Raw genomic sequence first — 26,991 nt, forward strand, 5'->3', positions numbered from 1 at the left:
TGTCTGCAATCCTGTGATCCCTGATGTCTAGAAATCATGACCCCGAAGCACTGAACAATCCCAAATCAAGAAAGAACAGTCAAATTACATGTAGTATACTGTGTTAAGAAAGTGTATTATTATGATATTTTATAATGGTTTTCCACCAGTATTGACATAGAAAAAAAGGGGGTTTTCTGGCTAACGAGAAAACTTCTATTCCCTGAGCATTCCAACTAACTGAGGGTGTATTATAAAGACTGCTGTTTCTAGACAATCAGGGTTAGCGTTACCTAACTTGCCAAGAAGAATCTAAACCAATCAAAGGAAAAGATCTGCCCTCCTAACATTAAATGTGATTTTTTTCATTCTTAGAAACAATAAAAAAAGTCTGTATGACATAAAATTGCACATATATTAGAAAAAACAAATTATTAATTTCCAATCTTTCTATGTAATTGTTAGTTGCTTTTGGGTCAATTAAATACTAAAACAATAAATTACGATTGCTTTAGCAGAGAATAGATAGGTAAACGGTTGAAATAATACGGCAGGATGTTTCCTTTCTGCTAGACTGCAGGCTCTCATAATCCACAACACTGGATGTTTCAGGGGACACTTTCAAGTCCAACTACGGGAGTACTCAGTTTCTACTACCCTGGGTAAACCCGGCACATACTGGTCAGAACTTCCAAAGGCCCAGCTCAGAATTAGAGGTCTATGTCAGGCAGCAAGTGATATATTTTGGTAGGAAAGCAGGCAAATTTACTAATTCAATGATCCCAATATGTGACTTTTCCTGAAAGAAAAAGAGAAGGCTCAGCAAAAATAAAAGTAATAATAGCAAAACAATGAAAGTGCTGAATAGGAGATGAAGGACTTGGTTTAAGAAGAAATAAGGGGAAAAAAATCTTTCTAGTTAGGAACCCAATGATTTCTCCAAGTAAATTTTTAAGAAAAATTTTTTTTCAGAATGTTCTATCACAGAAACCAATGAATAAACGGACTCCATATTCTAACTTTTGTACCTTTATCCATATGAAAAAGCAAACTATTTTCGCTAATTTGCTCAGTTCCTGGAAAGTCTGTAGTGCCTCTGTTGCACGGCTAAAACCGCGTGTAGGCATTTCGCTGCTGCTGCTGTTGTAACGGCTGCTGGACTTGCTGCTGCTGCAGGCGAATCTGCTGCGAATAAGGGTCTTCCAGGGATTTTACAAATATGGTGGTTCTGGGACCAGTCTTCCATACGATGCCGTTGGCGTCTTTCACGGAAGATTCCACTGTAATGTTGTGTGTGCCAAGGATAGCGAAGTTCAACAGGAATTGAGTACTGAAGTAATCATTATGAGGCTCAACCCTCTGCTCCATCTCATTGGTCATATTGTCAATGGGTATCTGGAACGAAAAAAATCGTGAAATAACAATAGCTAACGTTTCCTGAGTGCATGCTGCGAGCCAGGACCTGTTTTAGGTGGTATTTAAATCTTTGCAAACAACCAAAAGGTAGGTACTAATATTATCCTTGTTTCACGAACGAGGAAGCTGAGGTGGGGAGGTTAAGTAACTTCTCCAAGGTCATACAGCTAATGAGTGATGATGTTGGCATCTGATAACAAAACTCTAGACTGGAGTCAAGAGTCTGGCTAACTCCAGAGCCCGCACTCTTAATATCAGGTAACACTGCCTCCTCACTGGAAGGAGCTTGAGTAGAAGGAGCTTTCTCAGCCCCTCTGATGAGGCCTTTCTGCCTTGGGAAGCAGTTCAGAACACGCCACCCCAAATACGCTGCTGTGGCACAGCGATTATTTTGAGCTAAAGGCACTTGAAAAACAACAGATACAGAAAGGGCTCTCTGACCTGCCCCTTTTTACCTAAAACATAAATCAAATTTTCCATGAGAAAGGTAAACCCCCCATACCAAAAAAGAGAAGACTATCACCAGAGACTGGGAATCGATGTTGAGATGGATCTGTACAAACCAACCTAAGAAAATAACCCGTATCTTCCACTAGTCTCCCCCAATGCCCCAACAGATCTCCTAGTCATTTTACTTACTGTCCCTAGCCCCAAACCCTCTGTCTTGCCATTTTGTCAGGAATTTATCATCTGTGTGACTAAAAGGTATCTAAGCTTTCTGTTCTGGTCACTTCTTCGGGTCTTCATCCTCCTGTGAAGACTCCCATATAGATGTAAAATTCTAATAAAACTGGCATGCTTTTCTCCTGTTAATCTGCCTTAAGGTCAGTTCAATCTTAGGCCTAGCTGGAGACCCTAAGAGGGTAAAAGAGAAATTTCTCCTCCCCTCTCCTTGTTCACCCAACCCCAACTCCAATTCCCATCTTTCTTTAACCTGTGAAGAGATATTCTAAAGAAACTGGATGCAACCACCTGTTTCAGTGAGTTTAAAATCTGAAAGACTAAAAAAGAACATAACGCTATGCAAATATATGGTTTTTCCCCTCCTAGGTAGTCTGATTTTATATTACTTAAGTAATGTAGTGATTCTTCCCTCCTTTAACAAATTAACTTTAGAACTTGCATGTTGCTTACTTAAAAATCAGTGTTTTGTTCAGATGGGCAGTACAACATATTATGAAACACAGATTTATGCATTCGTTTATGTATTTAGCTAGATACTCATACCTTTGTCCTTCAAAGAACAGAGTAACACCTGCAGGTGTATCTCTTCTTGTACCCAAGATGAAGTATGTCAAGAGAGACATTCTAAGAATGCATATACAGGTTATCAGAATGAATATTTGATTAGATTGCTCTATGTTTATGTGTGTATTTCTGTTGTGTAACTAATTATATAAATGTGCCCTGAAGCTTCGTGTCTCAATAAGCAGTTATCATGAGGTCAGTTTTCCAGAGACACCGATCTGTAACATTAATGAAATGAAGTCACCACAAATTCAAGATCTTAAAATTATTTATAAGTCCTTTTTTGTTTTTTGTTTGCACATTCAACTTCTGTAGGATTTTTATTTCCGTAAAGAATATGCACACCAAACAAGAACTTCCTTAAAAGGACCAGAAATAGGCCTAGTAGGCAACCTGATCACTCTGAACGCATGATGCATTTTAAGTTGCAAACTCACTGCAAGTAACATTACAAAGCAATCATGTACTACCTGGCTTATTACGTCAGCTTCTTGACTTTAACCAGTGCCTCTTGAGAGGTAAGTCAACAATGAGAAGACCAGTAGTACTTCTCGACTTGAATGGTTTTTTTAAAAACAGTAAAAATCACTATATACAAGAACAAAGAGAATCATGGTTACCGTTCTTTCAAACTCAAAATGAGCAGAGAGCTGCAGAAAGGGATAAGCTGACTATGTAAGTTCTCCTTATGATCTTCTGTGACAAGAGAGATCATTGAAACATAAGAGAGTTGTACTAAATACAGTAAATGATTTTTTTCATTATTCACCAAATATCTACTGAGTGGCTACATAAGGTGCCATGCTTTGTGCCCTCGAAGTCAAAAGAGAGGGAGAGAATGAAGGCTGAGCCTTCTCAGAGTGGGTACAGAGCCCCGGAGAGAGAGAGAAAGTTACCAAAGTAAGGAAAGTAGTAACGGCTTAAACCAGACCTTCCCTTGGCCTTTTAGCCTAAAACCACCAAAGAGAATAAAATGCTCTCATTTTATATCTTTACTGATATCCCTTTCCTTGCTCTGGACCTCAGTTCAAGGGTGCCCACAAATAAACCCAGACATAACCAATTTGGACATTTAAACAACTCTGTTCATACAACTGTGCACTTGTTCACTTGTTCCATTTACTGTGAATAAACCACCAAGGGACTAGAAAGAGATGTCTAAAGAAAGGAACATTCTACATTTGGAACATTGGTGTTTCACAGGCACAGATTCAGAATCTTAGCTTTGGCTAACAAAGCAGGTGTGATTTTGGTTAACCTACCTCATGATTTCTCAAAGTAGCAAATTTCTAGGGTTAAACACTTAACGAAAGATTTTACTTCATCTGATCACTGTATGTCAATATAGTATACTTTCTTTTTTTTTTTGCGGTACGCAGGCCTCTCACTCTTGTGGCCTCTCCCGTTGCGGAGCACAGGCTCTGGACGCGCAGGCTCAGCGGCCATGGCTCACGGGCCCAGCCGCTCCGGGGCATGTGGGATCCTCCCGGACCGGGGCACGAACCCGTGTCCCCTGCATCGGCAGGCGGACTCTCAACCACTGTGCCACCAGGAAAGCCCAATATAGTATACTTTTTTTGGAACATGCTAAAATTTACTTAAAACAAAGGAAAAATAAATAGATGTGTTCTTTTGGGGTCAGGGGGTTAGGGAGAAGTTATTCCCCATTCCTGATGCTTCCCTCCATGTGGAGGGACCTTTCATTAGATGAACAGTACTGGTCTCTAGGGGAGAAGGTGCATCCTACTGATTGGTAAGTTGTGGGGTGGGGACTGGGCCTGGGGAGCTACGCACCTTCTCTCTCCCTTCTTCTTTGGGCTTCAGGGTACTGCTCCTCCCAGTTTTATAGGGGCAGGCTCTGTGTATACTGGTGGAGGCTGGTGGGAAAACTCAATTCAGAGCCACAAGGCTAGGCAGTCCTTGCTGCCAGGCACCTGAGCTAGGTTTCTCCCCAGCTCTAACAGTAGTGACACTCATATTTTGATCTCTGCCTGCCTGGATGCTTTGTCTATCAACTGGTTCGGGCAGGGAAAAGAGAAGTGTTGTTTATCAGCCCCCTTACACCCTAATACGTACTTTTAACTTATGTCCATCTGATCCCTTGGGAGGTATAACTGCAATCTGCTTAACCATGAAAAAAGACTGGAAAACTTCCATCAATGAGTTGATAAAACCTGCATCACAACTCTGCCTCTTTTCTAAATTACCTTGTAGTCTTGTCCAGATTTACTCTGCAGTGTGGAAGAAACATTCAGACAGACAGACTGAATTTTGCGGAAGAGTCCTGGTTTAGATCCGTGCTGGACCACTCCCTCTACCTTCAGCGCCAGTTGCTGGTTATTCTGGACAGCAATGGGTTCAGCAGGGTTCCGGGGGGATGGTGACAGGGCAAGCTGGAAAGCCAACATTAAAATAAATGCTAACAACCAAAAGCAAGCTTCCTTACAACAAACATGTCTGTGCTAATTGTTGATTATAGATTAAAACATTACTTGTACACACACAGGCACACATACATACACACAGATACGTACACACCGAGACACACACACACACACCCGCAATGACCTGACCGTGCTGGGACAACCAGACAGATGTACCTTTAAAGTCAAGGGTTCCTTATCCCTAATGCCTCCTTTTAAATACCACTGTTTTGTTTTGTTTTTTTAAACCCCCAGCCCCAGTTCTGTTTGAGGGAAACAGAGGATTAGAGAATAGCAAGGGCACTGTTCTCCCAATTTCTGAGGTGGGGCATTTCTTTGACAATGAACCAACTCTAGTATGGAAATGCACTATATAAATTTTCACGTCCAGCTGCTGTCTCTATGGTCTTAGGTAATTTTAAATAAACTAAATTCAAATGTAAATGAATCTAGAATTCTAGGATTACATACGCTATCAAGTCAACATGGTATAAAAGTCAATTTCCACAAATAAACCAAATGACATTTTTAACCTGTCAGTTTTTCTTTAAAAACATATTAAGAATCCTAAATACCCTTTAATTAAAGAAAGCTCAAATCTTGCTTAAGTAAAAATACAGAAGAAACTGGGTCTTTCTGATAACGTTGTTGAGCCACTGAACCCTGGAGACATCTTACCTTAGGACTTCTTATCTATATAATCAATTTTCCTTGTTATTCAGGTCATTTTCAAATGGAATGCTCTATTATTTGTAATCAAAAACATTCAAATGGATGCAAAAGTGCACTGAAGACATTTACTGATAGGGATAATCCAGGGAATCTCTTACAAATGACAATTTCCCCCCTTTCCCAACAATTTCATTCTTTGAATCAAAATAGCTTTTGAATTTTGAGTGGCTTAAATATTTTAAAATACTGACTCTACTCATTGCCCAGCTTCTCAAAATTTGTTATTTGTAGACAAAAGTGCTTTGGAGATAGGGCTGGTGATGTTTTACTGGACCTGATTCATTCTAAGTTGGATTTAAATAGTTTGATCAGACATGGACTCAGCTCAAGATCCCTGTGGGCTACTATGATGAACAGCACCCAACTCATTCTTGAAGACAGGGACAGAGCTCGAGGTACCCAAATGCCTGTCCCACTGCATTTGGCACTATGAGGAAAGAAAGGAGAGGAGAGGGTTTAACTCCCAAATCACTTGTTGAAGGGAGGAAAGGCTTACAACTGAAGAGTATAAGTTCTGTCTAAACCAAAGGTAAGATCCTGAAGCAGAGCTATGCCCCCTACAATCTTCAGAAGAAGGTATTAAACTATATTAAACCTGATTGTTCTTTCTATATTACCTTGATGCTGGTAGACTGCAGTTTCTGGAAAAAATATCTCTGAAATGAAAGAGGAACTTTCAGCAAAGAAATGATGGCATTGCAGAGGCATGCTGTATGCTGGGGAAAAAAAAGAAAAATCAAATGAAAATAAATTTCCAAATTTCATCAACAAATAGTTACTTTCAGGAAGAAGTGTAAAAACTACAAATGCTCATAAAATTACTACAAAAGTACACACCAATCAGGTTAAGAGACATAACACTCAGGAACTGCATACATTTATCAAATCACTCATGTCAAGGAGGACAATTACAGATTTTTACTTTATTCTGAAATATATTCAATAAAAAATGACAGAGAAAACCCACAAGAAAACCCACACTCCTCAAGACCAAGCAGTGTGCAAAGTTTGCGTTTCTATAGAGCTTAGAGCTACTAGATATATACAGTTATTTTAGATACTAAAGTATAAAGTAACTATCACGTGACAAAATATGATAAAGAGCAGGTATATGGTAAAAAATCAGAGCAAAATATTGACATTTGAGGCTCGAGTCCAAATCCCTGTGGAACCCTGGCTTGGAACTGCCTCATTCTTCATCCCATCTCTACCAGGTGGCCTCCCTGTTCATGGGGCCATGAGCCTCCAGAGATAGAGCAACGGTGGAAACTTACTGGAATTCAGATTACAGATTACCATATAGTCCAACTCCATAGATCGCTGAAACTTAAATAAAACACCTTCTTTCTAAAATCTATTTCACAAATTTAACTGAGTTTTGAAAATCCCAGCTTAACTGCAGAGGAATAGAACTACTCTAACGAATCTTTCGAGTCTTAGTGAAAGGGGTCATAGAACCAGAATTTAAGAATTCAAAGATTTTATTTATTTATTTGTTTATCTTCAACTACTTTCTTGAGGTACCACTGACATGCAAAGAGCTGGACATATTTAATGCATACTACTTAATCAGTTTGGAGATAAGTATACACCTGTGATACCATCAAAGCTATTTTAAAGATCACCCAGTCTAACCCTCAATTTTGCTGATGACACAGGTCACCCAGACAACTAATGGAACAAGCTGGGACTGGAACCTAGGTCACCTGACTAGGTCACTCAGTGATTTTGTTTTATTTCACCAATGATTTGCAAACTTAATAGAAAAAAAAAATTACAGTACCGGAACACCTGTAACTTTGGGTGACCCAGAACCATTCCTGCTTGGTCTACCATCCCCTCCTCAGTCTACTCCTCTCTCAGTGGCCCCCAAAATGCCACAGGCTGAAAACTGTTCCACTATACAGTGCTGTCTGTCCTTTTAAGTTCCTGCTTCCAAGCAGGGTATCACCTAGTGCCTCTGCTATAAACATTTTTAAAAAGTAGGGCATTAAGGCTAAAAGCCAGAAGAATCCATTCCTCATTGGTTTCAGATTACTGAACATTCTGTGCCTGACAGACTCCTAATATAAATGCCAGGTCTATTACTTGAGATTACCACAACACGGATTTAGAGACACTGGGTCTACTCAGGTTTAACTGCTAAAACGGCACTATTCATCTTCTCGCCACAAGGGATCTGAGATGCATTTGCCCGGACATCCTACTTGTGGTGGAACCTTTGATGCCACAACAGTATTTAAGGAGAGAAACATCTTTAAAGAATGGATTTAGAGGACCACAAGTGACCTCAGGCTGTTCCAGGGCAAAAAGGTACCATTTTCCCTTTTAAAAGAATAGATGCGGATTTTGCAATTCCCCACTGGGAAAGCAGGACTGCCTCTGAGACCACTAGCCCCTTGGGCACACTTCAACACGTATGTTAGTTGCAGATTACTATCAAAGTACCAGTCTGGAGATGTGAAATCACATATCATGATTAGTAAACCGGTAAGAGGACTATCCCATCATGAATACTCCCTTCATTGCCAAACTGAATACTTTTCAGCCTTTGTATTTTTTGACACTTCTGTGGCACCTGATAATGCTCTTCTTCCATGAAATTCTACTTAACGGCCCCTGCCCTCACTTCTGATTCTTCCCTGCTCCATCTTCTTTCCTAAGATTCTCTTCCTTTGTATGTTCCTTCAGTGTTGATGCTCTCCTTAGTCCTTTTGTCTTCTCAGTCCGTTTGTTCTTCACAGGCAGTTTTCTTCACTCCCAGGACTTTAAGAATCTATATGCTCACAACACCTCAACTTTACATGCATTCCAGCCTGTCTCCTTCTGACACCAAACCTATTACCTAACTGCCAATGTTTAACATGTTTAAAAATGAAACCACCTTCTTCCACTACCCCTCTGTATTCTGTCTCAGTCAAGGATCAACCATTTGTGCACCTGGTCACCTAAGCTGGAAACCCAGAGGTCATGTCTCCATCCTCTCACATCTAATTTAAAGAAAACAAAAAACAAACAAAAAACCAAAACCAAGCCTTGAAAATATCACACCTAAATAATCTTTCTTATGTATCTGTTCTTCTCATTCTTGCTCCTACTTTATCAATTTGGCCCCTACCTTGGATTACTGCAGAAGTCTTGTAACCACTCTTCTTTCCTTTAATTTCATGGCTTCCAGGCCATTACCTGTTCTGTTTCTACATAACAATAGTGTACAGTCTTAGCTTAACCACTTCTCTCCCACACCCATTTAAAATTCCTAAAGAGTGCCCCCATTGTCTACGGGATAAAGTCCAAACTCCTTAAGACTGTGTTAAAAGCCTTTTGTCATCTGGCCTTCACTGACCTCTCTAGTCCCGAGCCTGCACATTATGCTGCAGCAATAACACACTGTTCCCGGAAGACATCATGCTATTTCATGCCTCCGCTTTTTTTAAAATAAATTTATTTATTTATTTATGGCTGTGTTGGATCTTCATGGCTGCTTTGGATCTTCGCTGCTGCACACGGGCTTTCTCTAATTGCGGCGAGTGGGGATTACTCTTTGCTGCGGTACGCGGGCTTCTCATTGAAGTGGCTTCTCTTGTTGCGGAGCATGGGCTCTAGGTTTGCGGGCTTCAGCAGTTGTGGAACATAGGCTCAGGAGTTGTAGCTGCGGGCTCTAGAGCGCAGGCCCAGTAGCTGTGGTGCACGGGTTTGGTTGCTCTGCAGCATGTGGGATCTTCCTGGACCAGGGCTCGAACCCATGTCCCCTGCTTTGGCAGGTGGATTCTTAACCACTGTGCCACCAGGGAAGTCCTCATGCCTCTGCTTTTGAACATGTTGTTCCCTGCCTGAAATTCTCTACACCTCCTTATCTGCCTGAAAAACTCATATGCAAATACCTCTTCTCTCTGATGTGCACCCTCACCCCATTTCCCCTATCCTTTGACATGAATTACCTTCTCTTTTGTGCTACAACTCTACTTTGTGCAGACCTCTATTATTGCACATATATTGTATTGTATTTGTTTACAAAATCTTTCTTATCAGACTATGGACAACTTGAGGGAAGAGCCTCTTTGTCATTTTTCTATTCACAGGATTCAATAAATACTTGTTAAACTGAATTTTGGGTTCAGAAAGTATCAAATCTATAAAATACAATTTGGAAAGGGGGAAAAGGGAATCAACATTTATTAACCACTCCTTATATGCCAGGCCAGCCACTGTGCCAGGCATTAGGCATTATTCCATTTAAACTTCACAAAAACCCTATGAGGTAGATATTTTTCCATATCATAGAAAAGGGTATTAGAAATTTGTCTAAAATCACGCCTGCTGAGTGGCAGAGGTAGAATCTGACCCTAGGGCTCTTTGCTCTGTATTGCGTACCTACTGGGCAGAAAATTCCCATTCTTTCCATGAGACACAGTGGATTGAACTCTATCAAACTCAAGGTACTATCTGGCATCTATTTAATTTCCTAGGGTGGAGCTTAGAGGAAATACATGTAAATAATTTAATCAATGTCTCACATAAATATGTCTACTTCCTACAAAGATAATCTTTACAATCTTCCTTAGCAACCAGTCTCAGTATCAAACAGCTACCTGTGTCATTTCAATTCAGCAAATATCTATTGACAATCTTACATGGAAAGCAGTGTGCAAATGAAAGTATCTAACCTTAAAATCTAATTTAACTCTTTAATGACACATCCTGTCAATTTCTTCTAGAACACCTGATAAATGGTGAGTTCAGAATGAGAACAGCAGGAGGCAGAAGAGAGCTACAGGAAATACCAGTATCCAATGTGTAGGCAGGGCAAGAGAAACTCTCCAAGGTGTAAAGTTCAAAGACAGTGCTATGCACTGAATGTGCTGTCGTCTCTAAATTCACATGTTGAAGCCCTAACTCCCAATGTGTTGATATTTGGAGGAGGGCCTTTGGGAGGTCATTAAGTTTAGATGAGGACATGAGGGTGGGATCCCTGTGATGGGATCAGTGCCCTTATAAGAAGAAAAAGGAGAGAAGAGAGGCCCTCTCTCTCCAACACGTGAGGACACAGCGAGAAAGCAGCAGCTGGCAAGCCAGCGAGAGACCCCACACCACAAAACAAACTGGTTGGCACCCTGAGTCTGGACTTCCCAGCCTCTAGAATTATAAGAAATGTCTGTTGTTTAAGCCACTATGTCTATTTTGTTATAGGAACCTGAACTCAATACAACACTGGAGAATGGCCAGACAGGGAGGAGGAAATCTGGGTGAGAGTGTCAGTCTGTCCTGTGACTGGGAAGTCAGGGGATAAACAGCAGACGTTCAACAGTGCCAAAGGTAGCAGATTCAGTAGGCTAAGTGGACATGAGTATTAAAGGACAGCAGTAGCATCACCTGGCAGGAACTGATTTACTGATAGTCAGAAAATAAGCCCAGTTCTTTCTATTTTAATTGGCCAATAGTTTTCAACCCTGGTGGCATGACAGAATCACCTGGGAGCTTTTAAAAATACTAAGGTCTGGGCCTCGCGGAGATTCAAAGATAACTGGCCTGGGTGGGGCCTGGATATTGATGGTTTTTTTTTTTAAATAGCTTCCAAAGTGATTCTAATGTGTAGCCAAGGTTGAGAACAATTGCAACTTTAGTTAAATTGTTAAAAAAGGGAAAAAAAAGTTTTATCTGCATTCTGGTAGAGCAGCGTTGACATGTTAGTGTGACTATGTAGCAGCTACAGATGTGCTAAGTGCTTTCACGGATTATCTCATTTCATCCTCACAACAATACTATGATGTAGGTACTGTACTAACCCTGTTACAAAACAGGCACAGAGGGGAGCTTCCCTGGTGGCGCAGTGGTTGAGAGTCCGCCTGCTGATGCAGGGGACACGGGTTCGTGCCTCAGTCTGGGAGGATCTCACATGCCGCGGAGCGGCTGGGCCCATGGGCCATGGCCGCTGAGCCTGTGCTCCACAACGGGAGAGGCCACAACAGTGAGAGGCCCGCGTACCGCAAAAGAAAACAAACAAACAAACAAAAAAACAGGCATAGAGGAAACAGTCACAGAGAGGTTAATGTGTTGAAGTCACACACAGTAAGTGCCAGAGACAGATAAAAACTCACTTCCACATAATAAAACTCAATAAAACAAAAGTGACTTGCCATATAAGAAACAGGGGTATATTTCCGATTGAGTGATTCCACCTCCTCCAAGACATGATTATATACAGACATCATTCTTCTCTCATATTCACTATCAGCGTGGGCTGCTCCTGTAGATCCATATTCCTGGAAACTGAAGTCAAAAATTAGTATCAATCAATCAACCAAGACAGTAACTAATTTTTTTTTTTTCGGTACGCAGGCCTCTCACTGTTGTGGCCTCTCCCATTGCGGAGCACAGGCTCCAGACATGCAGGCTCAGTGGCCATGGCTCACGGGCCTAGCTGCTCCGCGGCATGTGGGATCTTCCTGGACCGGGGCACGAACCCATGTCCCCTGCATCGGCAGGCGGACTCTCAACCACTGTGCCACCAGGGAAGCCCAACAGTAACTAATTTAACGTCAAAATGTGTCAGGTACTTTCCACACTGTCTCATTTAATCTTTAAAATCATGAAGTAGGCACTGTTATTTCCATTTCACAGATGAGAAAACTGAGGCTTGGAGATGTTAAGTAATTCGCCTTCAGTCACACAACTAGTAAGCGACAAGCTAGAATTCAAATCCAGACCTGACTTCAAATTATACAAGTCTTAATCACTTTGGTTGTTAGCTAGTATAAAAATGTTTAATTAAACCTGGTCCCTGCCATGAGGGGAAAGAGACATAAGGCATTTGAAAAGGTAAACTATCAATAAAGTCAGCAGACAAGTGCCAAATAACCAGTAAAGATATGCAAGTAATCAGAATATAGAGGGAGCTGAGGAATGCCACAGAAGAGATCGGTCTTGGACAAATCACTATGCAAGTAGCATGGATAAGATTTGAAGAGATGGAAGGTTCGGAGGGCATTCATAACTGGAGAAATGGCATGAATCTAAAGCAAGCAGGTGAAATGCACACGAATGTTCAGCAGAGAACTAGCATATAGAGCATGCTGGAGAAAGTTTTACCTAGATTTCTTTTTTTTCTACTGCCTCAAACCCAAAGACATTTCTGAAAGTATTTCTAAATGGGAAAAGGTGGCAAAGTCCTGCATTCTAACTAAACTTCAAGAGGGCTATTTGAAAATGCAATATAGGTAACTTAACTATGTTGGGTTAACACTATTCTTACTATTCCCTTATTACCCTTTTAACGGCTACTATGTGCAAGGTACTTCAGCTGGGTACTTTACATAGGTTTTCATTTAACCATTACAACTACTCTCAGAGACAGGCATTATTACTTACCTATAGTTTATGCATATGTGGCTCAGGGAGACGAAAGAACATGTCTATATTCATACTCACTCCTAGCTGTATGTACGTGTGTATCTGCCTGGCTCCAAAGCTTTGTTCCCTACTCTGTACTATATCTTAAGTTCTATTAAGACAAGAACTGAACCTCATTTAGTGATAGACTTTAAGGAAAACTATACCACACAATAAAGCATAAAGATTTAAAAGTCTCTGACAAAGTGACCTGCAAATAAAAGGGTATAAAAATCAGAATATACTGTTCCACCTTCTACAAAAGGAGTATTCCTTCATTTATTTTTAATAAACTTTATTGAGATATGTTACAAAATCGCAAAAATGTACCCTTCCTAGTCAATCCCTACTTGTGGCCCCCAGCAACCAGATTAGCTTTCTATCACTGTAAATGAGATGTTTCCTAATACTGGATATAAATAATCATACTATATGTAATATTTTGTGTCTGGTTTCCTTTACAGCACAACATGTTTGAGTCATTAATGTGTTTTGTGTATTTCAACAGGTCATCCATCTATATTGCTGAGTAATATTCCACTGTATGAACATACTACAATTTATCTACCCACTCACCTGCTGACACATTTGGCTCTTTCCAGATTTTGTTGTTACAAATAAAGCTGCTAAGAAAATCTGTGTACAGGTCTCTGTGGAAATATGTTTTCATTTCTCTTAAGTAAGTAGAAATAGAACTGGTGGTCATATGGTAATTGCCAAACAGTTTTCCAAAGCGGCTGAATCATTTTGCAGTCCCCAAAATGTATGAATTCAAGCTCTTCCACATCTAATATTTGGTATTAAAGGGCTTTTTAACTTTAGCAATTCTAGTGGGTGTTAGTTGTATCTCACTGTGATTTTAATTTGTATTTTTCTGATACCTAATGATGTTAAGCATCTTTTCATGTGCTTATTGGAATTAACATATCTTCTCTGTTGAAGTGTCTGTTCAAATCTCTTGTCAATTCTTAAAAATTGGGTTATCTTGAGTTATATGGTTTTCTTAATATTCTGATAGAATATGTTTGAGAATATTTCACCCTGCAACCAATCTTTTCATTTTCTTAATGGCATCTTTCAAAGAGCAGAAGTTTAAATTTTTAAATCCAATTAAACAAATTTTTCTGCACAGTAACTGCTGTTTGTGTCCTGAAAAAATCCTTGCTGATCACAAGGTCATGAAGATTTTCTCCCAAGTAGTATTCTAGAAAATTTGGAATTTTATCTTTTACAGTTTGATCTGTGATACACTTGGAATTAATTTTTATGTACGGTATGAGGTAAGGTCAAGATTCTTTTCCCCCTGTACAGCGTGTTTCAGCACAATCTGTTGAAAAAACAGATTGTCATCTTTGTCAAAAATCAAGTAATACTCCTATGTAACTATTTTGGTCTCTCCATTCTACCCTCAAGCCAATATCACATTGTCTTAATTACTGGAGCTTTATACTAAGTCTTGAAATCTTTAGCAAGTCCTCGACTTTTGTTCTTTTCCTTTATTTTACAATATGGTGAATTACACTGATTGGTTTTCTAATATCAAACCTAGAATTTCCGGAATAAACCCTACTTGGTTTTAATGTATTATCCTTTAGAGTTTTGTTAGGTTCAATTTGTACATGTTTTGTTAAAGATTTTTAAGTCTATGCAGAATATTTGAATTTTTCCTGTTCACCTCAACTATCACATTTATTGGCACAAAGTTATTTATTCCTTTAATATGCTTTTAATATCTATGGGATTTGTGATGGTACTCTTATTTCATTTCTAATATTGGTAATTTATGTTCTCTTATTTCCTTGTTCAGAATAGCTAGTTTTATCAACTTTATTGATCTTTTCAAAGAGCCAGCTTTTGGTTTCATTGACTTTCTCTACTGTTTATTTATAATTCACTGATTAGCATTCTCACCTTCACTATTTCTTTCCTTCTAATTACTTTGAGATTAATTTGCTCTTTTTCTTGCTTTAATATGATAGAAACTAATGTTATTACTTTTAAACTTCTTTTGTGTGTGTATGTATGCATTTAAAGTTATATATTTCCCTCTAAACTCTGTTTTAACTGCATCACACAAGTTTTGATATGTCGTGTTCTCATTTTCATTCAGTTTAACTTACTTTCTAATTTCCCTTGTGATTTTTTGACCAATTGGAATGTTTAGAAGTCTTGTTTAATTCCTAAACATTTAGGGATTTTCCAGAGATGATTTTCTAATTTAATTCTATCAGATAACATATTCTACGTAGTTTCAATGCTTTTACATTTACTAAGAATTGTTTTGTAGCTGAGCATATGGTTTACTTTGGTAATTTTTCCAAATGCGCTTGGAAAGAATGTGTATGCTGCTGTTGGTAGGGCATACAGGTCAATTAGGTCAAGTTGGCTGGTAGTGTTATTCAAGTCCTCTATATCCTAAGAAATCTTCTGCAAGTTGTTCTAGTAATTATTTCAGAGGGGAGTGTTGAAAACTCCAACCATAATTGTGGATTTATCTCTCCTTTCAGTTGTCAGTTTTTGCTTCGTATATTTGGAAGATCTGTTACTAAGTATATAAATGTTTACAATTACATCTTCTTGATGAACTGATCCCCTATTATGGTAAAATGTAGCTCTTTGTCAAGTCTTTGTCCTGAAGTCCACTTTGTATGATACTGTCACACCAGCTTTTAGGGTTCCTTTTCCATCCTTTTGTTTACTTTTAATATATTTGTATCTTTGTATTTAAAGTGGGTTCACACATATGGTCACCTTATCTTTGATAAAGGAGGCAGGAATATACAATGGAGAAAAGACAGCCTATTCAATAAGTGGTGCTGGGAAAACTGGACAGCTACATATAAAAGAATGAAATTAGAACACTTCCTAACACCATACACAAAAATAAACTCAAAATGGATTAAAGACCTAAATGTAAGGCCAGACACTATAAAACTCTTAGAGGAAAACATAGGCAGAACACTCTATGACATAAATCACAGCAAGATCCTTTTTGACCCACCCCCTAGAGTAATGGAAATAAAAACAAAAATAAACAAATGAGACCTAATGAAACTTAAAAGCTTTTGCACAGCAAAGGAAACCATAAACAAGACAAAAAAGACAACCCTCAGAATGGGAGAAAATATTTGCAAATGAAGCAACTGACAAAGGGTTATCTCCAAAATATACAAGTAGCTCATGCAGCTCAATATCAAAAAAACAAACAACCCAATCCAAAAATGGGCAGAAGACCTAAATAGACAATTCTCCAAAGATACACAGATTGCCAATAAACACATGAAAGGATGCTCAACATCACTAATCATTAGAGAAATGCAAACCAAAACCACAAGGAGGACTACTGGGCATATACCCAGAGAAAACCATAATTCAAAAAGACACATGCACCCCAATGTTCACTGCAGCACTATTTACAATAGGCCAGGTCATGGAAGCAACCTAAACGCCCATCAATAGACGAATGGATAAAGAAGTTGTGGTACATATATACAATGGAATATTACTCAGCCATAGAAAGGAACGAAATGGAGCCATCTGTTGAGACATGGATGGATCTAGAGACCGTCATACAAAGTAAAGTAAGTCAGAAAGAGAAAAACAAGTATCGTATATTAACGCATGTATGTGGAGCCTAGAAAAATGGTACAGATGAACCAGTTTGAAGGGCAGAAGTTGAGACACAGATGTAGAGAACAAACATATGGACACCAAGGGAGGAAAACCCCGGGGGGTGGGGATGGTGGTGTGCTGAATTGGGCGATTGGGGTTGACGTGTATACACTGATGTGTAGAAAATTGATGACTAATAAGAACCTGCTGTATAAATAAAAATAATAATAATAAAAAGATAATTAATACTTAAAAAAAAAAAACCACCAGGAGGTATCACCTCACACCAGTCAGAATGGCCATCATCAAAAAATCTACAAACAATAAATGCTGGAGAGGGTAGGGAGAAAAGGGAACCCTCTTGCACTGTTGGTGGGAATGTAAATTGATACAGCCACTATGGAGAACAACATGGAGGTTCCTAAAAAACTAAAAATAGAACTACCATATGACCCAGCAATCCCACTACTGGGCATATACCCTGAAAAAACCATAATTCAAAAAGAGACATGTACTACAATGTTCACTGAAGCTCTATTTACAATAGCCAGTAAATGGAAGCAACCTAAATGTCAACCGACAGATGAATGGATAAAGAAGATGTGGAACATATATACAATGGAATATTACTCAGCCATAAAAAGAAACGAAATTGAGCTATTTGTAGTGAGGTGGATGGACCCAGAGTCTGTCATACAGAGTGAAGTAAGTCAGAAAGAGAAAAACAAATACCATATGCTAACACATATATATGGAATCTAAAAAAAATGGTTCTGATGAACCTAGGGGCAGGACAGGAATAAAGATGCAGACAAAGAGAATGGACTTGAGGACACGGGGAGGGAGAAGGGTAAGCTGGGACGAAGTAAGAGAGTAGCATTGACATATACACACTACCAAATATAAAACAGATAGCTAGTGGGAAGCAGCTGTACAGTAGGGAGATCAGCTCGGTGCTTTGTGACCACCTAGAGGGGTGGGATAGGGAGGGTGGGAGGGAGACACAAGAGGAAGGGGATATGGGCATATATGTATACATATGGCTGATTCACTTTTTTAAACAGCAGAAACTAACACAACATTGTAAAGCAATTATACTCCATTAAAGATGTTAAAAAAATAAAATAAGCAGCCCACAAAACCTCATAATAAACCTATGAATTAAGATGAGATATAAATAAATAAATAAATGATAAAGTGGGTTACTTGTGGTAAGCTTATACTTTGGGTTTTGCTTTTTTAGCTGTCTGATAATCTCTTTACTTAGAGTAAGACTATCTACATTTATTGTAATAACTGGTATGACTGGGTATAAATCTACCATTTTGTGATTTGTTTTCTTTTTTCATCTGTTCACTGTTTTTTTTTCCCCTCTCTTCCCCTGCCTTCTTTTGGATTAACTGAGGTTTTTCTTAAAGTATTCCATTTTACCTCCTCTATTGGCTTATTTATTTTCTAGTGGTTGCTCTAGAATTTATTCATCCTCCATTACCACAAGTTATCTTCAAGTAATATATACTTGATGTAAAATGTAAGAATCTTATTACTGTATTAATTCCAACCCCCACCCGTCATTTGTCTCACGTCACACATTTTACTTCTACGTGTTATAAACTCCCAAATGCATTGTTATTTTTTCCTAAATGGGCAATATATTTTTAAAAAAGTAAAAAATGAGGAAAGTCTTTTTTATGTACTCACATATTTACCATTCCTAGTGTTCTTCTTTGTAGATCTGAATTTACATCTCAAATAATTTTTCTTCAGCCTGAAGAACTTCCTTTAACATTTCTTATAGTACAGGTCTAGGTCTGCTGGTAACAAATTTTCTCAGATTTTGTCTGAAAATGTCTTTATTTAGTCTTAATTATTCAAGGGTATTTTTACTGAATATAGAATACTAGGTTACTTTTTTTTTCTTTCAGGACTTTAAAGATGTTGCTTCACCTGTCTTCTGGCTTGCATTATTTCTGATAAGAATTAGTAAAAACTTCTTATTTTTATTCCCTTCTATATAGTCTTTTTTCTTTGGCTGCTTTATATTTTTCTTTATTACTGGTTTTCAGCAATTTGATTATAATGTGTGCCTTGTGATTTTCTTTATGTTTATGCCACTCTGGGTTTGTTAAGCTTCTTGGATTTGTGGGTTTATATTTTTAATTAAACATGAACATTTTTCAGTCACTTAAAATATTTTTCTGTCCCTTGTTCCCCTCCTTCTAAGATTTCCAGTTACATGTATAGTAGTACAAATGACACTGTCTCACTGGCAATTTTAACTTTGTTCCGTTTTTCAGTCTTTTTTCTTTCACTGTCCAATTCGGATAATTTCTATTGCTATGTCTTTAAGTTCACTAATCTTTTCTTTTGCTGTATTTAACCTACTGTTAAACCCAACCTAATCAACCTTGAATTCTATGTTCATCAAAACTATCTTTCAAAAATAAAGGCAAAATCAAGATATTTCATTTTTATGCTCTAGAAGTTCCATTTTCTTTTTAAACCTTTAAATTTGTTCATTATCTTCTATCTTTAAAATTTTGAAAATACTAATAGTACTAAAATACTATTTTAAAGTCCAAGTCTGTTAATTCCATCATCTGTCATTTGTGAGTCTTTTTTCTAATTGGCTGAAGTTTCTCTTGGTTATTTGTCACATCTTCCAGCTTCTTCTCATGACCAGTAATTTTTGATTGGATGCTAAAATTGTGGACCTTATACATTTGAGTTTTTGGATTTTGCTGTCTTCAAAGAATGTTAAGATTTTGTTTTGGTGGACAGCCATTACTTGTCATAATCCTGACTCTCTGAAGGATTACTTAAGCTTTGTTAGGACAGGTCTAGACTAGTCTTCACTTTAGGGCTAGTTTAGCTTGATTTCTAAGGTGGTGTGACCCTTCTAGTGTCTCTTCTGAATGCCTTGAGTGTTCAATTAGGTCTCTACAGTTTGGCCAGTTGGAACTCGAACATTTCTCAGCTCAGCATAAGCTCTGGGAACTGTTCAGTTTACAGCTTCCTGGTAATTATTCCCTCCCTAGTAGCTGTTTTTTGCCTGGCCTTGTGGGATTTCACCCAATATATGTACAGCTTAGCATTCAGCCAAAGATTCATAGCACTCTTCCTCTGGAAAGCTTCCTCCACCCCTGTACTTGGCCTGCAAATTCTAGCTTCCTTTGTTCTCTGAACCTTGATATCTATCTCTTCAACTAAGCAAGACCACCATGTTTTTTTTTTTTTTTTTTGTGGTACGCGGGCCTCTCACTGCTGTGGCCTCTCCCGTTACGGAGCACAGGCTCACGGACGCGCAGGCTCAGCAGCCATGGCTCACGAGCCCAGCCGCTCCGCGGCACGTGGGATCTTCCCTGACCGGGGCGCGAACCCGGGTCCCCTGCATCGGCAGGCGGACTCTCAACCACTGCGCCGCCAGGGAAGCCCAAGACCACCATGTTTTAATTTGGCTACTCCTGCCTGAAAGGCAGTCTAAAAAGTGCCTCCAGGCAGAGGAAAGCAAGGACTAGTGTAAAGTTTACCTTATTTATGTCCCTTCCCTGAGGGATTACATTCCTGGTCTCCCTGTTGTCCAATGTCTGAAAACAGTTAAACTTATATTTAAACTTGCATATTTTATCCAGGTTTCTAGTTGTTTACAATAGAAGGAAAAGTCCCATACGTGAATGGCTTCATGACCAGAAGCCATTCCATTATATTTTAGGCAGTAAAAATAAAGGTTAAATGCAAAGCTAGAATAGAAAAATGTAATGGACAAGCACCTCAAAATATTTTTTCTTAATAATCCTAAAAGGTCGGTATGAGCAGATAATAACATTTTTAATTATAAATATAAACCCCATCCTATCCCACACTTACTGATACTGGCTCAAGCACAATGTTAGCTGCTAGAGATACGAAGTTGGATAAGACAAGGTCTCTTCTCCCCAAAAACCTTCTAGGCTATGAAAGATACACACAGATTTTTGTAAAAACTATTGTGAATTTTATTAATGTCATGCTTCACTCTCTTGAGGCTCTTTTTAGCAGCAGGTCCTTCTTTATATGAAAGGCACAAAATATATAGTATCAAGAAGAGAAGTTTCAGAAGGAATCTACTCTTTGCAGTTGCACACCAGTACGACTGAAACCCAGAGAGCTCTCCTTCAAGGTGCAATCTTTCTTTTCCAATTTTTCATTGCTAGGAAGGGCAAAGGCTAGGGGAAAGTGGGTTTAGGGGATAAAACAGGATGGAGAAGAGTGAAGAAAGGTGGTAGGAAGTGGAGAGGTTGACAGTGAGAGTAGGATTTGAGAGCTGGCTAGATAACTCCCTTCACCCCATCCCTGCTGCCAATGTGTTAAAAAAATCAATCAAGAAAAATACTAATTTCTCTTATGTCAACCAACAGTACAATGACATTTGTGTGCTATGAGGTTAAGATGAGTAGGCATAATCAGAAATGGCGTGAGCCTGGAAGTATCAATTAACTGGCAAAGACTGAAAAATATGGAGGTTAGAGAACATTTTGAAATTTAAAAGGGAGAAGCTTAAAAAAACAAAACAAAAACACTGGAAGTCTAAGGGGAAAATGAACATAGATCAAAGAAGGATAAATGGAAAAATAAGTAAAAATTAGTATGTCATCGAAATATTAAAATGAATCAGACGAGTGAAAAAAAAAATAGCCAAGTGGCCTAGTCTGAGAGTAGATAGCACTTTAAAACAGAAGGCAAGGATTTTGGTACTGCCTTGGAAAAAAATGGTGAGTCAATGCTTTAGGATAGAGAAATTTAAAATGCTCTGTTGATTATGTTCTCTTGGAGGAAGCTGATCTTAGAATCACAGGCCTTACTAGATTGGAAATATACAGTTGAAAATAAATGTTCTAAAACAGAATACTATAGTGGGAAAAAATAATGGACCATTCTTCAATAAAAATATTTTGAACAATTAATCAGTTAATTACAGAATGGAGAAGGATTTTAATAAAGCAAAAAGAGGACTATCTTTTTGTTTGGGAAACCAAAGAATAAAAATTTCAAGTTCAAGCTTAATTATACTATTAAACTCAATTTTTTACACCAAAATTTAGTTATAATATACCAGAAGAAAATGTTCAAATTCAAAGAACTTCTTCCTAGTTATTTAGAAAACAGAACACAGGAGGTAAGTAAACAATGGAGACAGAAAATCTAGGTTTGTCATTAGCTATATGACCTTAGGCAAATGCTAGAAGTTCTTCCTCTTTGTTTCTTCCTCTATAAAACCTCTTCCAAAACACTGTTGTGATTAGGTAAGATAACATATTTGAAAGTGTTCTGTAATATAAACTATTTAAATACCTTGCTGATTCTGGATCCAAAATCAGGGCTTCTATTGCATGAGATATCAGTAAACAGCTCTGCTGCTGTCTGCATTATGTTAAGGTTATACATGATAATAGAGAAATGTACTATAGACTTTATATTATTTGAATATTAAATAAGGCAAGATGAAAATTGTAAGGCCAGCAGGTCCGGGGAAGGGCCCAGGGAACCAGACGGAATCCCCGCCAAGGAGGCTGATGCAACCAACCGGTCTTCCCGCTCCCTGAGGGGCGGAACCAACGGCTCTGAGGCTGATGCAACCGACACCCAACATTGCCACAACATCCAAAAGATTACCAAAAAGGGGCTGCTTCACACAGCAAGTGCCTCCCCTGCGTCCACCCCTATAAATTTTGTTCGCGCCCACACCCAGGCGCAACTTCTCTGGCCCCTTTCTCTCGGACCAGTGAACCTCACCCGGGAGCGTTCCCAAATAAAGCTTGTTTAAGCTCTCCTCCGGTTTTGGTGCCGTTCCTTACAAAATTCATATCCTTAGTGAAGGTAACCACATGTTATTGACTCAAATAGTCTGTGGCTCTGTTTTTTTCTTTTTAAGGTATATATGTTGTCTGTGATAGTTCCAGGAAGAGTACTTCAGAGGTTAATGTTGGAAGGAGGAACCAAGCAACAGGCTCTGTGATTCAATCACAGAAACTTTTTTATCTATCTTGGATATAGGGGTTTCACTAATGAAAAGTTTAAATAACCACCACAATAAGGGTCTGTAGAGCGGTTACCCTGGAGGTTCCTAGGCTGGGGCTCAAGGGATCTGTTAACTCTCCTGAAATGGTATGCAAATTTTGGGGGATATGTGCATATATGCATTTTTTTTAGGGGAGAGGGTCCATAGCATTCATCAGGTTTTCAATCACTAAACCAAAATGCCAGGAATTACTGATTTATAGGTCTGCAACTTAAAAGCAATTTATCTCTTTCTTCCTTTCAAAAAGGATCTGAAGCTGCTAATAAGAAAATACGGAGAACTGAAAGGGGGCTTAGGGAACATAAGTGATGACTGAAACGACTGAATATATCATTAATAAAGGTGATGGGAACTAGGGTTGTTAGCTGTGAATAAAAGATAGGTGAAGCAAGACAGAAAATGGTTCTCTGGTGGAAAAATATTTTGTGTTGTCCATTGTAGCTCAAGTGAGCACAAAGTATTCAACACTGCTTGGACCTGGGTTTTGGACGCTCTTCCCAGAGGTGGAAAAAGACCACCACTGAGTCACCACTTTTTAAAAAGCCTGGTTGAAGTAAAGAAGTTAAATTATACTGCTCATACTAGGTTTCAAAAGAGAAATTATTATTTATGGTAAATCTGTAGGCTTATCTAATGTATATGTATATTTTAGTTAAGCGTATCTGAAATATTTACTCTACATTTAAAAGAATACTTCCAAAGAACAAGAAATATTGGGCAAGTTTAGGATACAGTTCTACATTCCTCAAAGTTGCGGAATCAGCATCAAAAGATGCCTGATAAAGATCCCCATATCGGGAAGCAAGGCTTCGGAATTCTTCCATGGACAGTTTCATCTATAAAGAAAGAAAAATATCAATTATGATAAATAAACAAATATGCTTTTGTGTTGTATAAACAACACAGAAGTCAAAACATAAGAAAACAATCCTCAAACAATAAAAATATATTTCAACTCATTTTCAATTCATTCATTTTTATAAACCCTATTAAAGAAAATTAACAAAGATGGCAAATGAAACTACAAATGTGTACAAGATTATAATTTACACATAATGTACAGAAACAAAAAACACTGCATTTTTAGCTTCTTCAAAGTTTCACTAAAATAAATAATATGGCTATAAACTTCCCAAAGTTTCTTTAAAATGTATGTCCTTTTTCTTTATATAAACATGTAGCAACTAGTGAGATATCATCAATCACTCTGTCATTTTAATAAGACTTCAGCCTGTTTTTTGCAAGACAGATGAGTTTAGAAGTATTTGATGTTGCCTCTGAGTCAAACCACTGATTTTTAAGTTTCAGAATTTTTCATCTCACAACTAACCTCAAAAACCTCTAAAGCGTAAATAAAAACTGCACTGAAAATAAAGTTAAGACATACCTGATTGGAGATGCGACCGCACCGCTGGAGGTCATTCCCTAAGGTCATGGCAATTGTTGTGGCAATTGCAGGTGGCGGGCTTGTCTTGAGGCTACTACAAGTACAGATAAGTTGAGAGAAGGCTTGGAGAAGGTCAATCCTGAGCTTTACAAATTCACACTGAAAACTTAAAGGATTCAGTGGTGTACTGGCAGCCTGGGGAATAAAAACAAGCTATATTTAATACAAGGTAAGCATAAAAGGAAGATGCTGAAGGACAAAGTATTTATCAGAGTCTGCAAAAGAGCAGTAGTTCTAATGATGATGGATAAACACCTACATTATTAGGGGAGGATGTAATATTAGAAAGAAAAACTTATTGTCATTAGCATCAACTCTGAAAAACTATGTTCCATCAACACTCAGGTTCCTTACTTCCTACATTTGCAAAGACCCCACAAGACATGGGTTAACTAGACCGTCATCTGTAAGATATCATATGAGGGATGCTTCATAGACATTACCATTCCCCCCAGATTCCCTTATCACCTTCCTACCTTTCTAATCTGAAATTCACATGCTGGAATCATTAAACAGAATTTTTTAAAGTTGGAAGGGGGGAGGGCTTCCCTGGTGGTGCAGTGGTTGAGAGTCCGCCTGCCGATGCAGGGGACATGGGTTCGTGCCCTGGTCCGGGAAGATCCCACATACTGTGGAGTGGCTAGGCCCGTGAGCCATGGCCACTGAGCCTGCGTGTCTGGAGCCTGTGCTCTGCAACGGGAGCGGCCACAACAGTGAGAGGCCCCCGTACCGCAAAAAAAAAAAAAAAAAAAGTTGGAAGGGGGAGAAAAGAAAGGTGAGGGCAGGAGAAATATATTGTTAGACCGTCACTGTTAAAAAAGCCTGTTGCTGGCGGAGGTGAGGCAAGAGCCAGCCAGACCACGTGGGGCCTTCAGACCACAGGCAAGGTTCCGTATTATATTTTAAATGCAGTGTTTGGCGCCCAGTCCCCTACTCTGTGCAGCACCCTCTTTGTGTACAGGCCCACGGCAGCCCCCCCCGCCCCTCCCCGCTTTCTTCCCTGCGGATGCGCACGTGCGTCCGAGCGCGGCGGCTGTGCCCAGAGACCCGCCTGACCCCGGGCGCCCTTAGCCCTGGTCCGGGCTCCAGCCACCGCAGCACAATCGCCTCTGGTCTCGCGCTCTGCCCTCAGGCACCTGTCCCCCGGTGATCCACGCAAGGCCCCGTCAGCAGGTGAAGTGGCCTCCCTTAGAGCGACCCGGAAAGTGTGGTCCATATTTCAAGGTGGACTTTCAAAGGCGGTGCTGCCTTGAGCCCGCGGGCCCCGCCGGTGGCCGAGCGCTCCAAGACGTTAAGGGAAGGGCAGGCCTTCCCTAGTGCAGAGGCACGGGTGTTGGCCGACTGTCCATTTTTGCAGAAATCTTCCTCCTATGTGGGATCGCTGTCTGGAGAAGGGCTCCTGCTTTGCTCCGGGAAGAAGCTGACCCAGGACGGCAACACGTGGCTGGAAGGGCCATCTCCAGAAAAGAGGAAGAGCTGCAAGTGCCGTCAGTGATCCCCTCCAGGCACCCAGAGCCTTAACTGAAATACCGGATCGTTCCCTAGATTTTTGCTACATTAAACTATATTGTCCAGTTAAAAAAAAAAAAAAAAAAAGAGTACGAAACACCGTGGTAGAGGACAACGATTCCTGGCTCTCCCCTGACTGCACAGCCTTTGGACAACTTTGCCAGTGAAAGAGCTTTGTTCCAACCACCTGCCCCAGTGCAGCTGTGTCGATGGCACGAAGCTTCTTTCCGCAGCTCCTATTTCACAGCAGTCCCCTCTCCCTGGTCTCGTTGTGGGTCACACCATGATGGCTGCCCACCCCTCAGATGGACCACAGGTTCTGGAGTTGGCTGCTCCCGAGAAGAGCCGGGTGGCGACTTTTTTGAGCAGGACCAGAACAGACCTCCTCGGGTCACGCAGCTGCAAGTGGCACAGTGACCCAGCCGCTCGCTTACAACCAGCCACTTTCCCAAACCAGCTGCTGCTTCAACTTCGTGATCGGGCCAGCTTCTAAATTGGGTAACGGTCAAGAGGCATGGTCTGTGATGTCATGTATGTACAAATCTGTTTCTCGTTGAAGTTACAAAAGTAATGACAACACGAGCTTTCGCAGGGACGAGCTCACTTTGTTCCGATCGCTGCCACCAGCGTAGGGGGTCCAGGGTGGCGGGTAGATGAAGCCCACCTCTGCCTGAAGCATCCAGCCAGGCTGTGCATCCACTTCCTGGTCTGAGAAACGGAACTAATAAGCAGAATACAACTTCTCTTTATTGTCTGCTATGAAGAGTGATCTGATTTAAACATTACTCGGAGGCCCCTGCTTATTTTACCAAGCACAATGTCCTCAACGTTCCTCCATGCCGTAGCAGGTGACAGGACTTCCTTCTCTTTTAAAGGTTGAATAATATTCCATAGTCTGGATAGACCACATCTTGTTCATCCATTCACCTTTCAGTGGACACTTGGGTTGTTTCCACCCCTTGGCTAGTGTGAGTAATGCTGCTCTGAACATGGATGTACAAATACCTGTTTGAGTTCCTGCTTTCAGTTCTTTTGGGTCTATACCCTCATGGGTGTGAGGCAGTATCAGTGATTTTTAAGACTCCTTTGCTTCCCAATTTCTTTAGCTGTCTTTCTCTCCCCTCCTACCTTAGGAAATACTTAAGAGGTTAAATGTATAAGATAAAGAAATTCCTAAA

The 26,991-nt window shown here is 39.6% G+C and overlaps 1 protein-coding gene across 2 annotated transcripts in view; it reads right to left on the reverse strand.

Annotated features, from left to right (window-relative positions):
- Nucleotides 1-923: 923 nt before the first annotated feature.
- The window catches only part of INTS7 (integrator complex subunit 7), a 91,394-nt gene continuing 65,326 nt past the window's right edge, over nucleotides 924-26,991 (reverse strand). For both annotated transcript variants that reach the window (XM_027082927.1, XM_027082928.1), the window contains 7 exons: nucleotides 24,245-24,439; nucleotides 23,590-23,693; nucleotides 22,131-22,199; nucleotides 11,936-12,068; nucleotides 6,416-6,514; nucleotides 4,851-5,036; nucleotides 924-1,374 (listed from right to left, as the gene is read on the reverse strand). In XM_027082927.1, coding sequence (XP_026938728.1) covers nucleotides 1,087-1,374; nucleotides 4,851-5,036; nucleotides 6,416-6,514; nucleotides 11,936-12,068; nucleotides 22,131-22,199; nucleotides 23,590-23,693; nucleotides 24,245-24,439 — 1,074 coding nt within the window. In that variant the 3' untranslated portion in view covers nucleotides 924-1,086. The remainder of the gene's footprint in view (nucleotides 1,375-4,850; nucleotides 5,037-6,415; nucleotides 6,515-11,935; nucleotides 12,069-22,130; nucleotides 22,200-23,589; nucleotides 23,694-24,244; nucleotides 24,440-26,991) is intronic.

The sequence above is a fragment of the Aethalodelphis obliquidens genome, unplaced genomic scaffold, assembly GCF_003676395.1.
Source record: "Aethalodelphis obliquidens isolate GAN/ISIS:26980383/991018 unplaced genomic scaffold, ASM367639v1 scaffold48, whole genome shotgun sequence".
Taxonomy (NCBI): Eukaryota; Metazoa; Chordata; class Mammalia; order Artiodactyla; family Delphinidae; genus Aethalodelphis; species Aethalodelphis obliquidens.